Source organism: Protomyctophum bolini (genome assembly GCF_963924005.1).
Source record: "Protomyctophum bolini genome assembly, chromosome: 16".
Lineage (NCBI taxonomy): Eukaryota > Metazoa > Chordata > Actinopteri > Myctophiformes > Myctophidae > Protomyctophum > Protomyctophum bolini.
Genome location: NC_137877.1, coordinates 2,971,513 through 2,987,449, shown reverse-complemented (window position 1 = coordinate 2,987,449; position 15,937 = coordinate 2,971,513). Strand labels below are relative to the sequence as shown.

At 44.8% G+C, this 15,937-nt stretch overlaps 1 protein-coding gene across 5 annotated transcripts in view; it reads left to right on the top strand.

Annotated features, from left to right (window-relative positions):
* Nucleotides 1–15,892, top strand: part of spegb (striated muscle enriched protein kinase b) — a 103,353-nt gene extending 87,461 nt beyond the window's left edge. For all 5 annotated transcript variants that reach the window (XM_080786189.1, XM_080786186.1, XM_080786188.1 and 2 more), the window contains 9 exons: nucleotides 750–872; nucleotides 1,752–1,919; nucleotides 3,378–4,151; nucleotides 4,806–5,034; nucleotides 6,774–7,013; nucleotides 9,894–10,117; nucleotides 11,934–12,009; nucleotides 14,123–14,272; nucleotides 14,996–15,892. In XM_080786189.1, coding sequence (XP_080642315.1) covers nucleotides 750–872; nucleotides 1,752–1,919; nucleotides 3,378–4,151; nucleotides 4,806–5,034; nucleotides 6,774–7,013; nucleotides 9,894–10,117; nucleotides 11,934–12,009; nucleotides 14,123–14,272; nucleotides 14,996–15,257 — 2,246 coding nt within the window. In that variant the 3' untranslated portion in view covers nucleotides 15,258–15,892. The remainder of the gene's footprint in view (nucleotides 1–749; nucleotides 873–1,751; nucleotides 1,920–3,377; nucleotides 4,152–4,805; nucleotides 5,035–6,773; nucleotides 7,014–9,893; nucleotides 10,118–11,933; nucleotides 12,010–14,122; nucleotides 14,273–14,995) is intronic.
* The last annotated feature ends 45 nt before the right edge of the window (nucleotides 15,893–15,937 follow it).

The following is a 15,937-nucleotide window of genomic DNA, read 5'->3' as shown; positions in this document are numbered from 1 at the left end:
AACATAGGTATGACCCCATTAGTCTTTGCCCCTACTAGCTCTGAATAGTTTTTAGACAGTTTAAAGGAGCGTTTCAGATGACATAACTTTGACCCTGCCTGTAGAAATGTGTGGCAGGATATTGCATCGGTTCTGTCTGTCTGCCTGTTTGTCAATAATAACCACTTAAATCCTGTATAGTTTGTCAAAGATCTAAAAAGGTCACAACGTGTTGTTTTGCTTTCGGCAGCAAATTTCAGTTTTAGTTACAGAGTTTTCGGAGTTAAAGATTTATATTATATAAGGGTCCATTTGGTTACCAACTTTCTATCATTTTGGTGCGACTAAAATGGCACTATAGAGCAGTGGTTCCCAAAGTGGGGTCCGGGGACCCCCAGGGGGTCCTTGAGGGAGTTCCAGGGAGTCCCCAGCTAAATGATAGTTTGGGACCCTTTTGGGTCTATAAATCGATTAACATTGATTTTACAATATACACATGGGGGTCCCAGAGATATAAATGACATTAAATGGGGGTCTGTAGACTAATATGCATGTCAAACTGGGGGGTCCTTGAAATTAAACGGGTTGAGGATCACTGCTAGAGCCGTAGAAATCTTCTCTTATGGGGGTCCGCGGGCTCCATTTGGGGGTCCTTGACATGAAACAGTTTTAGAACCACTGCTATAGAGAGAACACAGCCTGTATACATAAACATGAGATTATCAGGTTTACATTATGATTCTAACACGGTATCCCTTTGGGTCTTACAGGTCTGCCCAACCGTCCCGGGACCCCTGAGGTTCCTCAGCGGTACCAGAACACGGCCCTGGTTCTGTGGAGACCCTCGGACACCATGGCCCCCTGCACCTACTCCCTGGAGAGGAAGGCTGAGGGTCCGTCAGCACAAAGAACCATTCAGTGTTATTACATTAGTTAGCATTTAGCAAAGCTGCTATCCTTATTTTAATGAATAAAACCAATCTGTATAGTAGATTATGTTAACCCATTTTGACCTGAGATCAGATTCTAAAAATGTCTTCTACATACTATGTTTCTATGTCAGTCGATTTTTCAAAAATAGCAGACCTACAAACTCGTATGAGCTTGTAGATTAAGCATAACATACTGCTAAAACCAAAAGGGATTCTCGTCCAAAATGGGTTAAAAAACACAAATAATCATTCAATGTTATTAGATTAGTTATCATTTCAAAGCTGCTGTCCATAACTTATTTTAATGAATAAAACGTATTTATTTTTAACCAATCTGTATAGTAGATTATGCCCTAGATCTTATTCCTTATCCCTAAACTTATTTATTTTTTTACTATTTTAAAACATTTTAAAATAGTACAAATAGCCGATCTACACGCTAACAACGTGTCGATGTAGATTGTTGGCTAGTTGAACTATTTTTAAATGTTTTAAAATAGTAAAAAAAATGGCAAATAAATAAGTTTAGGGATAAGGGGTAAGGGGTGGCGCAAGATGGAGCCCTATGTTAATAGAAAATATTAAATAACATTTTTAATAGAACATAAATAATTTCTACCATAAGGTCCTTTATCTTGATATAGACTTTGATGCTTGATAAAGACCTTAACGCTCAAAACATTGCAATTTTTCGCCAAATATATATTTTTTGAGCATTCAAAAGTGAGTTTCTATTTCCACAGTTTAGTCTCAGCAGCACCAGAATAACGGCGGCTGTGTGTTGGTTCTGTTGGTTCTGTGCGTTAACTGTGGTTCTTTGCGTTCCTTTCTTTTCTCCAGCTGAGCCCAACTGGCTGATCGTGGCCACAGGAGTTGCAGACTGCTATTACAATGTGGTGGACCTGCCAGCAGGGGGCGGCGCCTTCAGGTTCAGAGTGGCGTGCGTCAACAAGGCTGGCCAAGGCCCTTACAGTAACCTGTCTGAGGCGGTCTGCCTGGACACTGCAGGTGTGTTATTATAATAATAATAATAATAATAATGATAATATTACAGTAACCTGTCTGAGGCGGTCTGCCTGGACACTGCAGGTGTGTTATTATGATAATAATAATAATAATAATAGTACAGTAACCTGTCTAAGGCAGTCTGCCTGGACACTGCAGGTGTGTTATTATAATAATAATAATAATAATAATAATTGTGTCCCCTTTAGCCCATTTTGATCTGAGATCAGATTCTAAAAATGTCTTTTATAAATCCTGACAGTTCTCTGAAAAAGCTATGTTTCTAATGTCAGTCGTTCTTCGATCTTTAAAAAAATAGCAGACCTACTGTACAAGCTCGTAGATATGTCAGTGGTTCTCGACCTTTTTCATGTCAAGGACCCCCAGAATTCAAAAATAGCAGATCTACAAGCTCGTACGAGCTTGTAGATCTGCTATCAAATGTGAACGCACTACACTACACTGACTACAGTTATCTACTATGTACTGAGGAACGTACTGTACATGACATCATCGTACCTGGAACGCCCACTTAAAAAACTACTATCTGGCCTCGACAGCCCATTTACATCCACACAGAAAAGTCCTGTCTGATTGCATTAAACAATGTTAAACTCACCAACATTAAAGTCCTGTCTGATTGCATTAAACAATGTTAAACTCACCAACATTAAAGTCCTGTCTGATTGCATTAAACAATGTTAAACTCACCAACATTAAAGTCCTGTCTGATTGCATTAAACAATGTTAAACTCACCAACATTAAAGTCCTGTCTGATTGCATTAAACAATGTTAAACTCACCAACATTAAAGTCCTGTCTGATTGCATTAAACAATGTTAAACTCACCAACATTGCAGCTGTTACGAAAAGCTTGAATTATCCTCTTTCTATATCTGCAAAGTTTTTGTTTCATAAAAATCCACCATAGAAACGTTAGGATCTACTTTCTGTCAAGAAATGCCCTGCATTTGATAATTTTTCAAAGAGTCAGAGTTTGGAAGTGCTTGTTTTCAATAACAACAACATTTTGCTGCCTCCTGCATCATGTGACATTTAGAAACAGGTGGTACGGCAGGACGGTTGAGTGATTTCCAACAAGCGCTTCCAACACTCCGACACTCCAACATGCTGCTCAATGCTTTGCCACACGTCTAGATGAGGGGGGGGGGGGCGTGTCCTGATGAGAAAATCATGCCTGTGCAGAACATTGTTTGACACCGCTGGACAAACGCACAACATAGCTTGTAGTATATTATTCGGTATACACACAGAGATCTACTGTATATTAGATATATTTTATTCCGGTATAGTCCTAAGGGTGATTGAGAGGGTCTCCATGAGGCTACTCGGCTTGTCAAATGGACACATTACAGTTCTGTAACTCAGAGACCAAAAGACCAAAGATTGAGAATCGCTCTTCCGTTAATTGTTTCGTTCATCTCCTGTCCTGTGCAACAGAACCAGCTAAGTCCAGTGCAACCGTAGTGGTGAAGACAGCACCCTCTACTGCCCCTGTCCAGCCCGCGCCCAAGACAGCACCCAGCACTGCCCCTGTCCAGCCCAAGACAACAGCCTCTACTGCCCCTGCCCCTGTCCAGCCCAAGACAACAGCTTCTACTGCCCCTGTCCAGCCCAAGACAACAGCCTCTACTGCCCCTGCCCCTGTCCAGCCCAAGACAACAGCTTCTACTGCCCCTGTCCAGCCCAAGACAACAGCCTCTACTGCCCCTGCCCCTGTCCAGCCCAAGACAACAGCCTCTACTGCCCCTGTCCAGCCCAAGACAGCACCATCTACTGCCCCTGTCCAGCCCGTGATGAAGTCTTCGATGACCATTCCCTCCATTAAAGCCAGCCCTAGCAAGCCCACGGCCTCCCCAGCGGCCCCGGCGGCGTCCACCCACCCTGCTGCCAACGCAGCCGCCGCCCCGTCTGGGGCCGCGTCCGCCCCCCCCTCCTCCTCCTCCTCCTCCCCTCCTCCTCCTCCTCCTCCCGCAGCGGCCCAAGCCACGCCGGCCAAAGCCAAGACCACCCTCAGCATCAACATGAGCAAGCCTCAGGTGAAGCTGGCCGTGCCCCCCGTGGTCCCGCCCAAGCCCAAGAGCCCCGTGACCACCAAGGCTCCGCCCGGCCCGGCCCCCGGCCCCGCCCCCGCCACCATCGGGAAACCCATCTCGTCCGTTCCGACGTACGCGCCCACGGCCGCTTCACGCGTCACCCCGCCCACCACACAAGGTTATTATTATTACCGTATAATAGATTTAGTTTCATTTTTTTAGTTTTAGTTTTTAGTTCGTTTTGAATATTTATTTTCTAGTTCAGTTAGTTTTAATTTGTTTGTTTTTTGAGAGCGGATTTGTTTGTTTTTATTAGTTTTTTTTTTTTTTGAAAATGCTAATAGTTAGTTTTAATACTTGTGAGTACTTTGAATAGTTATTTGTCAGGTGCAGGATTGAAAAGGTTTGTAGGTGTGTAATAAAAACTTAACAAAAGATAGCATTTAAAAATGTATTCAGTTACAGATTAACCACAAATCAAACCACAAACCATTTTGACTTTAATTTCAGTTCGTTTTGTAAATTTTAGTTTTGTAATTATTTTCTTATTGTAGTTTGTATTGGGGTGCATACTTAGTTTAGACTAGTCATTGGTTAGACACGGGTTAAGGTTAGGTTTAGGTGTGCTGCCCCGTGGGAGGTTAGGTTTAGGGTGAGGGTTTGAGATAGGTTGTAGTTGTATAGGACTAATGACTGGTCTAACCAATGACTAGTCTAAACCAAGTACTGTCTAAACTAAGTACTGCACCCGTTTGTATTTATTTTATTATTATATATTTTTTTGCTATTTCGTAACTTTTCGTTAACTACAACAACCTTGCGCCCTCCACAGCGACCCCGCCACCCACAGCGGCCCCTCCCCCTGCCCCCGCGGCCCCCTCCCCCGCCGCGGCCCCCCCTCCCGTGGTGCTGGTGTCCAGCCTGACGCCGGTGGCGGCGACGCCGTCCGGACGGGTCACTCCGTCGGGACGGGCCACGCCCACAGGCCGGAGGACGCCGCTGGGGTCCCTCCGCCAGGGCGTGCCCCAGAAGCCCTACACCTTCATGGACGAGAAGGCCAGGTCAGCGTTTAGCCTCAGTACCGTTCAGAACTCCATCACGGCCCGTAGCACTTACCCTACCCCCTTAGATAGAAGGCCAGGTCAGCGTTTAGCCTCAGTACCGTTCAGACTCCCATCGCGGCCCGTAGCACTTACCCTAACCCCTTAGATAGAAGGCCAGGTCAGCGTTTAGCTGCAGTACCGTTCAGACTCCATCGCGGCCCGTAGCACTTACCCTAACCCCCTTAGATAGAAGGCCAGGGCAGCGTTTAGCTCAGTACCGTTCAGACTCCCATCACGGCCCGTAGCACTTGCCCTACCCCCTTAGAGAGAAGGCCAGGTCAGCGTTTAGCTACAGTACCGTTCAGACTCCCATCACGGCCCGTAGCACTTGCCCTACCCCCTTAGAGAGAAGGCCAGGTCAGCGTTTAGCCTCAGTACCGTTCAGACTCCATCACGGCCCGTAGCACTTGCCCTACCCCCTTAGAGAGAAGGCCAGGTCAGCGTTTAGCCTCAGTACCGTTCAGACTCCATCACGGCCCGTAGCACTTACCCTACCCCCTTAGATAGAAGGCTAGGTCAGCGTGTTAAAGAAATCTGTCGGTGAGCACTTATAACATAGTTGAAACAACAATAATGAGACGGACACAATTCAGAGTTTCAGAGTATTGGAATAGAATGTATTTGAATGCGGAGACGGTAGTGAAGCGTTACAATGGAACACCGTACTGACTCCCCACATCTCAGTCAGGCTTCAGCTTAAATACATTATTACCCCCCACCCCAGGGGTGGGTGGGTCTTGTACACAAGACATCAGAGGACCACACATGTCACAGGTCACAGACAACAGCTTCTCATGGCTTGGTTTATGACGTCCTTAAATGTACAAGCATTCCACATTTCCTTGACAAGCGTTTAGCTCAGTACCGTTCAGACTCCATCGCGGCCCGTAGCACTTATCCTACCCCCTTACGGCCAAGCTACACCGGGCATGTGTGCGTTTGACGTAAGCGCACTGCGCACACAAAGTATGCGTGCGAAATGCCCCGGCTATACACCAGATCTGTGGCGCACGGCAGATTTGTGAGGGACCGTCCGGGAGGATATATAGATACGCGCGCATGGGGGCATACGCACGTAAAAAAAGAACGGGTAGGATGGCCCGCGGTATCCGTGCGTCTGGTGCAGCTGGTATCATTGACATATATTGGTCCTATCCAAACGCACTGTACGCGCGCAGTAAATGCATACGCACGCGCGCAAAATTGCCTGGTGTAGCTTGGCCGTCAGATAGCATTTCTGTAGACTTAGATAGCATTTGATACAGACTTATAGCATGTTATGTAGACAGCGCTATAATTGCATTGTATGTAGTCATAGCACGTCATAGTACATATGTATAGCATAGTAGTATAGATGTATAGTTTATATGTATAGTTTCATTATATAGATATTCCACTGTTACTTAGTTACTCTTAGCTTATGCATGTTTCATGATAAATGCTTTTTATGTGATGTATTCCCATGCTTTTTTGTTCTTGCCACTGAGCTGGTCTAACTGGAATATTAGCTGGAATCATTTTTTAAAAACCAGTTACAGGAATTGGACATTTAAAAAAAAGACAAAACAATAACATTATTATAGAAAACAATCCTCATAGTTTATTTTTTCTACCTGCTAAACCGTCTAATAGTTTTTATACGGTTTAGCAGGTGGAAGTAGTTCTTGACTCTCGTTTCTTGTCGTCGTCACACACAGGGGTCGCTTCGGCGTGATCCGCGAGTGCCGGGAGAACGCCACGGGGAACCTGTTCATGGCCAAGATCGTCCCCTACGAGGGCGACAACAAGCCCACCGTGCTGCAGGAGTACGACATCCTCAAGTCTCTCCACCACGAGAAGATCATGGCCCTGCACGAGGCCTACGTCACGCCGCGCTACCTGGTGCTCATCTCCGAGTGCTGCAGTGGCAAGGAGATCCTCTACAGTCTCATAGACAGGTCAGTAGATCCTCTACAGTCTCATAGACAGGTCAGTAGACCCTCTACAGTCTCATAGACAGGTCAGTGGACCCTCTACAGTCTCATAGACAGGTCAGTAGATCCTCTACAGTCTCATAGACAGGTCAGTAGACCCTCTACAGTCTCATAGACAGGTCAGTAGATCCTCTACAGTCTCATAGACAGGTCAGTAGATCCTCTACAGTCTCATAGACAGGTCAGTAGACCCTCTACAGTCTCATAGACAGGTCAGTGTGACCCTCTACAGTCTCATAGACAGGTCAGTAGATCCTCTACAGTCTCATAGACAGGTCAGTAGATCCTCTACAGTCTCATAGACAGGTCAGTGTGACCCTCTACAGTCTCATAGACAGGTCAGTAGACCCTCTACAGTCTCATAGACAGGTCAGTGGACCCTCTACAGTCTCATAGACAGGTCAGTAGACCCTCTACAGTCTCATAGACAGGTCAGTAGATCCTCTACAGTCTCATAGACAGGTCAGTGTGACCCTCTACAGTCTCATAGACAGGTCAGTAGATCCTCTACAGTCTCATAGACAGGTCAGTAGATCCTCTACAGTCTCATAGACAGGTCAGTAGATCCTCTACAGTCTCATAGACAGGTCAGTGGACCCTCTACAGTCTCACAGACAGGTCAGTGGACCCTCTACAGTCTCATAGACAGGTCAGTAGACCCTCTACAGTCTCATAGACAGGTCAGTAGACCCTCTACAGTCTCATAGACAGGTCAGTAGACCCTCTACAGTCTCATAGACAGGTCAGTAGATCCTCTACAGTCTCATAGACAGGTCAGTAGACCCTCTACAGTCTCATAGACAGGTCAGTGGACCCTCTACAGTCTCATAGACAGGTCAGTAGACCCTCTACAGTCTCATAGACAGGTCAGTAGACCCTCTACAGTCTCATAGACAGGTCAGTGGACCCTCTACAGTCTCATAGACAGGTCAGTGGACCCTCTACAGTCTCATAGACAGGTCAGTAGACCCTCTACAGTCTCATAGACAGGTCAGTAGATCCTCTACAGTCTCATAGACAGGTCAGTAGATCCTCTACAGTCTCATAGACAGGTCAGTGTGACCCTCTACAGTCTCATAGACAGGTCAGTGTGACCCTCTACAGTCTCATAGACAGGTCAGTAGACCCTCTACAGTCTCATAGACAGGTCAGTAGACCCTCTACAGTCTCATAGACAGGTCAGTAGACCCTCTACAGTCTCATAGACAGGTCAGTGGACCCTCTACAGTCTCATAGACAGGTCAGTAGATCCTCTACAGTCTCATAGACAGGTCAGTGTGACCCTCTACAGTCTCATAGACAGGTCAGTGGACCCTCTACAGTCTCATAGACAGGTCAGTAGACCCTCTACAGTCTCATAGACAGGTCAGTGGACCCTCTACAGTCTCATAGACAGGTCAGTGTGACCCTCTACAGTCTCATAGACAGGTCAGTAGATCCTCTACAGTCTCATAGACAGGTCAGTGGACCCTCTACAGTCTCATAGACAGGTCAGTAGACCCTCTACAGTCTCATAGACAGGTCAGTAGACCCTCTACAGTCTCATAGACAGGTCAGTGGACCCTCTACAGTCTCATAGACAGGTCAGTAGACCCTCTACAGTCTCATAGACAGGTCAGGAGATCCTCTACAGTCTCATAGACAGGTCAGTGGACCCTCTACAGTCTCATAGACAGGTCAGTAGACCCTCTACAGTCTCATAGACAGGTCAGTAGATCCTCTACAGTCTCATAGACAGGTCAGTGGACCCTCTACAGTCTCATAGACAGGTCAGTAGACCCTCTACAGTCTCATAGACAGGTCAGGAGATCCTCTACAGTCTCATAGACAGGTCAGTAGACCCTCTACAGTCTCATAGACAGGTCAGTAGACCCTCTACAGTCTCATAGACAGGTCAGTGGACCCTCTACAGTCTCATAGACAGGTCAGTAGACCCTCTACAGTCTCATAGACAGGTCAGTAGATCCTCTACAGTCTCATAGACAGGTCAGTAGATCCTCTACAGTCTCATAGACAGGTCAGTAGATCCTCTACAGTCTCATAGACAGGTCAGTAGATCCTCTACAGTCTCATAGACAGGTCAGTAGACCCTCTACAGTCTCATAGACAGGTCAGTGTGACCCTCTACAGTCTCATAGACAGGTCAGTAGACCCTCTACAGTCTCATAGACAGGTCAGTAGACCCTCTACAGTCTCATAGACAGGTCAGTAGACCCTCTACAGTCTCATAGACAGGTCAGTAGACCCTCTACAGTCTCATAGACAGGTCAGTAGACCCTCTACAGTCTCATAGACAGGTCAGTAGACCCTCTACAGTCTCATAGACAGGTCAGTAGACCCTCTACAGTCTCATAGACAGGTCAGTGGACCCTCTACAGTCTCATAGACAGGTCAAATTGCAAAAACATTGCGACAAAACTGCACAATTATTTTTTTTGCAATTTTCTTTTGCAAAATTGCAAAAACATTGCAAAGGGTGAATTGCAAAGTTGTGTCACTTTGCCCTGGCTGAGCTGGGAAGGCTGACAAAGGGTGAATTGCAAAGTTGCAAAAAATTGCAAAATTGCAAAGGGTGAATTGCAAAGTTGCAAAAAATTGCAAAATTGCAAAGGGTGAATTGCAAAGTTGCAAAAAATACGATTCAGCAGGCTGGCCTGGAGCCGACTGACTGCATGTATATACTTACTGGCTGCTGCTGTTATAGGAAACGCAGGCGTGGAGGAATTACTGCCACCGAATCGAAGACCACGTGAAACTGACTTACACTAAGACTTAAGACTATGTAAGTTAGGGGAGTTATACGTGGCAGCCAGTTATAACATGCGAGTGCTTCTTCTCCCTCAGGTTCCGCTACTCGGAGGACGACGTGGTGTCCTACATCATCCAGGTGCTCCAGGGCCTCGACTACCTGCACAACCGGCGCATCCTGCACCTGGACATCAAGCCCGACAACATCATCGTCACCTACATGAACGTGGTCAAGATCATCGACTTTGGCACCGCCCAGACCTTCAACCCTCTGTTCCTCAAGCAGTTCAGCCCCGCCATCGGAACCCTGGACTACATGTGTAAGGGCCCGATTACCGCTGTAGTGTTAGTTAGGGGCCCGATTCATACTCCTATTTTACCTCTGTAGTGTTAAGGGGCCGATTCATACCCCTATTTTACCTCTGTAGTGTTAACCCATTCTGAACGGGAACCCATTTTGGTGTCAGCGTCATGTTATGCTTTAGCTATTGAAAAATAGCAGATCTACAAGCTCATAGCGCGCCACCGAGTGGCGCGCTACGAGCTTGTAGGTCTGCTATTTTTGAAAAATCAAAGAACGACTGACATTTTTAGAATCTGATCTCAGGTCAGAATGGGTTAATCAGACCAGTGTGTGTCCAGTGGAAACCTCGTATGAATCTGATCTCAGGTCAGAACGGACGGTAGGACGGTACGCGCCTTTAAGTATAAAGCATGGCATTTGATTCATGAATAAAAAAAAGATGAACTAAATATGTAGACACAAAGCTTTCTGCCCCACATGAAGGGACAATATTATATTATAAAAGATGAACTAAATATGTAGACACAAAGCTTTCTGCCCCACATGAAGGGACAATATTATATTATAAAAGATGAACTAAATATGTAGACACAAAGCTTTCTGCCCCACAGGGACAATATTATATTTGATATTTTAGTAGGAGGATAGCAGCCAAACGACATCAACGTGGAAGTAACATTCATAAATGGAATTTCTTTCACATTTCAGAAGGTCATACTGTAAAAACTTTAGTTACTTTGTCGATTAGAATTTTGATTAGAAAACATTAGAGCTGGGACTCGATTAAAAAAAAAAATCTAATTAATCAGAGGCTTTGTAGTTAATTAATCTAGATTAATCGCATTTTAATCGCATATCAATATTCAACCTGAGAACAGCGAGAAACCTTTTTTTTTAATGTTTTTTGGTATCCCAGTGAATCAATGAATAGTGACTACAGGATACCACCCATTTTCAACATTTTACTGTCATTAATATACCTGTTGTGGAAATAATAATAAAAAGTCACCCCATTCTGTGTTGCCTAGAACTGGAGGTCTGAAAAAAAATTAGTAACAGTAACAAGTACATCTCAGTGACATCACAAAGCTGTACTTACTTCATATTGTTACTGTTTTTTGTCAGACCTCCAGTTCTAGGCAACACAAAATGGGGTGACTTTTTATTATCTCCAGTTTTCAGTACTATAGAAAAGCGCCCAGTGAGAAACGTTCCGCTGTGAAACAAAAGGTACGATTAATTTATCTGTAGTTAATTAATCTAAATTAATCGCAATTAGTCCCGGCCCTAGAAAACATACATTAACCACTTCAACCCTATACATTTTGGCCATTTGAAAAATAGCCGATCTACAAGTTCACAATGCGTCGCAACGTGACGCATTGTGAACTTGTAGATCTGCTATTTTCTAAAGATTTTGTACACAGTTTGAACTTGTGAAATGGCACTTTTAGTACTTTAAGTACATTTCGATGCCGATACTGTTGTACTTTTACTCAAGTACATTTTCAATTCCGGTACTTTTACCTGTAACGAAGTGGTTCTAAAATTGCAGTATTGGTACTTTTTACTTAAGTAAAACGATTGAGTACTTTCTCCACCCCTCTGCTGTAAGTAGCAGTAATGCACATCAGATGTAGTGTTAAATCCATAATGCTATAGGCTTTATAGGCTGGCACAATATGGGGAACATAATGATAGCTCTGTAAGCGGGACATACAGTAACAGTATGATGAAGACTGTGTGTTGACATACAGTATGTTGAGGAGGACGTACAGTATGTTGAGGAGGACGTACAGTATGTTGAGGAGGACTGTGTTCTTGTTCTCCAGCTCCGGAGATGTTGAAAGGGGACGTGGTGGGACCTCCGGCCGACATCTGGAGCGTGGGCGTCCTGACTTTCATCATGTGAGTAGTGTGGCTTAACACAAGGGTTTCTCCCACCCCAGTAAAAGGCCTCTTAAAAAGGCCTTACACAAGGGTCTCTCCCACCCAGTAAAGGCCTCTTAAAAAGGCCTTACACAAGGGTCTCTCCCACCCAGTAAAAGGCCTCTTAAAAAGGCCTTACACAAGGGTCTCTCCCACCCAGTAAAGGCCTCTTAAAAAGGCCTTACACAAGGGTCTCTCCCACCCAGTAAAGGCCTCTTAAAAAGGCCTTACACAAGGGTCTCTCCCACCCAGTAAAAGGCCTCTTAAAAAGGCCTTACACAAGGGTCTCTCCCACCCAGTAAAAGGCCTCTTAAAAAGGCCTTACACAAGGGTCTCTCCCACCCAGTAAAAGGCCTCTTAAAAAGGCCTTACACAAGGGTCTCTCCCACCCAGTAAAAGGCCTCTTAAAAAGGCCTTACACAAGGGTCTCTCCCACCCAGTAAAAGGCCTCTTAAAAAGGCCTTACACAAGGGTCTCTCCCACCCAGTAAAGGCCTCTTAAAAAGGCCTTCCACAAGGGTCTCTCCCACCCAGTAAAGGCCTCTTAAAATAGAAGATATATTAGTGATATTACCATGAAACCCTTTTGGTGTCTAGAGTTCTGGCGCTGAAAACAACCTTCCTGAATGATGTTTGTTGTAAATAAATACATGTAAATGTGAACAACGGAATTCTATGTACTGTAGATGATGATTAAAGTTTCTTTATTAGGAAAAAAGACCCCTTGAGATGTACCGTCTCGTTTTCGAGGGGCTCCCAACACAGATACATGCCACAGCATTATTGTACATGTAAAACAGTAAAACAAAACAAATTACATACACCTCACATGGACAGGACAAAACACTGAAACCTTGAAAACCTTACAACCTCATTACGGCTTTGAATCCAATAATATAATGTAGCACATTATGAAGATTCTATGTCCTATACAGTGAGTGCAAAAAATAAAAATAAATAAAATAATGATAATAGTAGTAGATTGATTTGACATCCGTGTTAGACTGTCAGCCCATTTATACAGATGATGGATCAGATCTGGACGGTCGGACACATGTACAAATCAGTCAACCTATTTTCAGCTAATGTACACTGACTGACACACAGGAGGTGTAAGTTGAGACAAAGTGCAATACTGTGGTGACTTGCTTAGAATAGAAACATGCCGGAGTTATTTACTATTAGGCCTGTAAAAACGAAGCCTTTGTTAGAATGCTGTCAAGCAGCCCAGGGGTTCGGCCGGGGGGTAGCTCCTTATCTTGGTAAACAAGGAATCTCAGGAACGCTATAATGTGTTGACAGCTGGACGTATACAGTGTGACGTATATTAGCAGCGACATTGCCTTCATATGTAGTTTCAAGGCTACATTAATTCCATTTTCTCCAGAAACTGGCTGTATCAAATATGAATGGACATCATTAATAACGACGCACAGCCACACCCCCCTGACCGAAAGGCCGGGGTGGTCGGTTTATTTTTCAAACACAGTTCTTATATGAAGTGAGACCTAAAATCGCCCTATGGAGATTTCAATGTCAGACTTCGGTGCTCTATATGATATAATATATCCATATTCTGATGCCAACATTTAAAGAAATAGTCAATCTATCAACTCACAATGAGTGGCTGTTTTTTTAGTTTAGAGCAGGGGTGCCCACACTTTTTAGACTTGAGATCTACTTTCAAAATGACCAGCTAGCTCAACCAGATCTACCCACCAAAAAAAAATATATAGGCCTATTATCCCATTGCTGAAAATAGTTACATATTAGACAAACACACTTGGAATGGGAAATAGAGGAGGAAATGAAAGAAAAAAAAAAAGAAGTAAATAACTTTGTAATACTGACGTTTGTGCAAAACTCTTGAGCTTCCTTTTTTTGTCTATTAATCAAATGAATCAAGTGAAGTCACTTTAATTCAAATGGGAGATGACAAAAATAGTTTTTATTTATTTAAATTATATATTTTAGGCTGCATGTCATGTGGTCTACCTGCACAGCCTGTGTGATCTACTAATATACAGCCCTGGAAGACTTTATCTTATATGGTTCAAGCAGCAGTTTCACAAAGATTGTGGTTTGGTTTCCAGGCTGAGCGGCAGGTCTCCGTTTACGGACAACGACCCCCAGGAGACCGAGAGCAGGATCCTGGCGGCCAAGTTTGACCTCTCCAAGATGTACCAGAACGTTTCCCAGAGCGCATCTCTGTTCCTGAAGAAGATCCTCTGTAGCTATCCTTGGTAAGCTGCGCTTCAGCCTTATTTACACCCATTTTGACCCGAGATCAGATTCTAAAAATGTCTTCTACAGTTTTCTGAAAAAGCTATATGTTTCTGTCAGTCGTTCTTTGATTTTTCAAAAATAGCAGACCTACAAGCTCGTAGCGCTACGAGCTTGTAGGTCTGTTATTTTAGCTTGTAGATCTGCTATTTTCAATAGCTAAAGCATAACATAATGCTAACGCCAAAAGGGGTTCCCGCCCAGAATGGGTTAACGTCCATTATTTACATGAAATCTCTGTGCTTATAATATTAGCTGCTTATGAGATTTTGCTACAGCCTGGACTGAACAAAGTTAATGGCTTATATTAATACAGATGCTTAATTATTAAACATATTTTTTGTCATTAAGACTAGGTAGGAATATTGTACATTTTAGAATACATTTTTTTATTTTTAAATCACGTGGGTATGCGTGCGAGTTACGGCTGCTCAACAGTGCCACTCAGTGGTCACAGACGGTACTTTTTTTTACTGCATACATAGACACAGACAGACAGACAGGACACACACAAATGCAGGCCTCAATAGCTGAAACAGTTGATTTACAAGCTAACAATGTCGCAATGCACAACGTGTTGTGAGCTTGAAAATCTGCTGTTTTCGAACTGCTTTGCCTACAATGGCAATGCCACGCATGCATACTGTGTATGACTGTTCCGGGTCTCGTTCCAAACCCCACAGGGCCCGTCCGACCGTCAAGGACTGCTACAACAACTCCTGGCTGCAGGACGCCTACCTGATGCGCCTCCGGAGGCAGACGCTCACCTTCACCACCACGCGCCTCAAGGAGTTCCTGGCCGAGCAGCAGCAGAGGCGCGAGCTGGAGGCCACCTCCCACAAGGTGCTGCTGCGCTCCTACCAGAGCTCGCCACACACGCCCACCAGCCCCACCTCGCCCGTCCCCTTCCCGCCCACCTCGCCCGTCTCGTTCGTCGCCCAGTGAGGAGGACGATGTCCTCTACGACGACGCGACGAAGGGGGGGGAGGGAGGGGGGCGCTCGGCCTCACACAAGGCAAGACACCCAAGACACGGGGCCGAGAAGGTTTTAGAGGAGGGTCTCTAGTCTCCGGGTCATACGTTGTTGGGACAGCTGAGTTGGTTGACCAAGAGGTAACGACAAACACAAAGAAACCAGCACTGGCTCCTCCTGTCTTCTCATCTAGCTGAAGAGGCTCTGGGTGAAATGAGGTGTTTTCTGGTTCTGGGAGAAAGAAAAATGTGAAAGAATGCTGTCAAGAGAAAGGCGCGATTCATACTCCTGTTTTAGACCCGAATAAAAGTCGGTTCGGCTCGGGGGGGGGTACCGTCCTAAAGTCGTCTCTTCGGTGCTACTGAAAATTTCTGACGAGCCGAAATCATTTCGGCACTACAGCGGTAAAATAGGAGTATGATTCGGCCCTAATTAAGACCCAGAGGAAATTAGGAAACGGTACCTGGGCTTGATGGCATGGCTTTAGTGTCAAATTGTCAAATTTTAGTCTAGGTTAAAACAGCTCAAGGTTTGTACCTTTTTTGACATTTTTATATATTTGACCTAAAATATTTTCAGATGAGATTGATATTAGATTGGTGAGCATTGTTTTATTGTGAAAGTGCATCAGAGAGAGAGAGAGAGGGAGAGG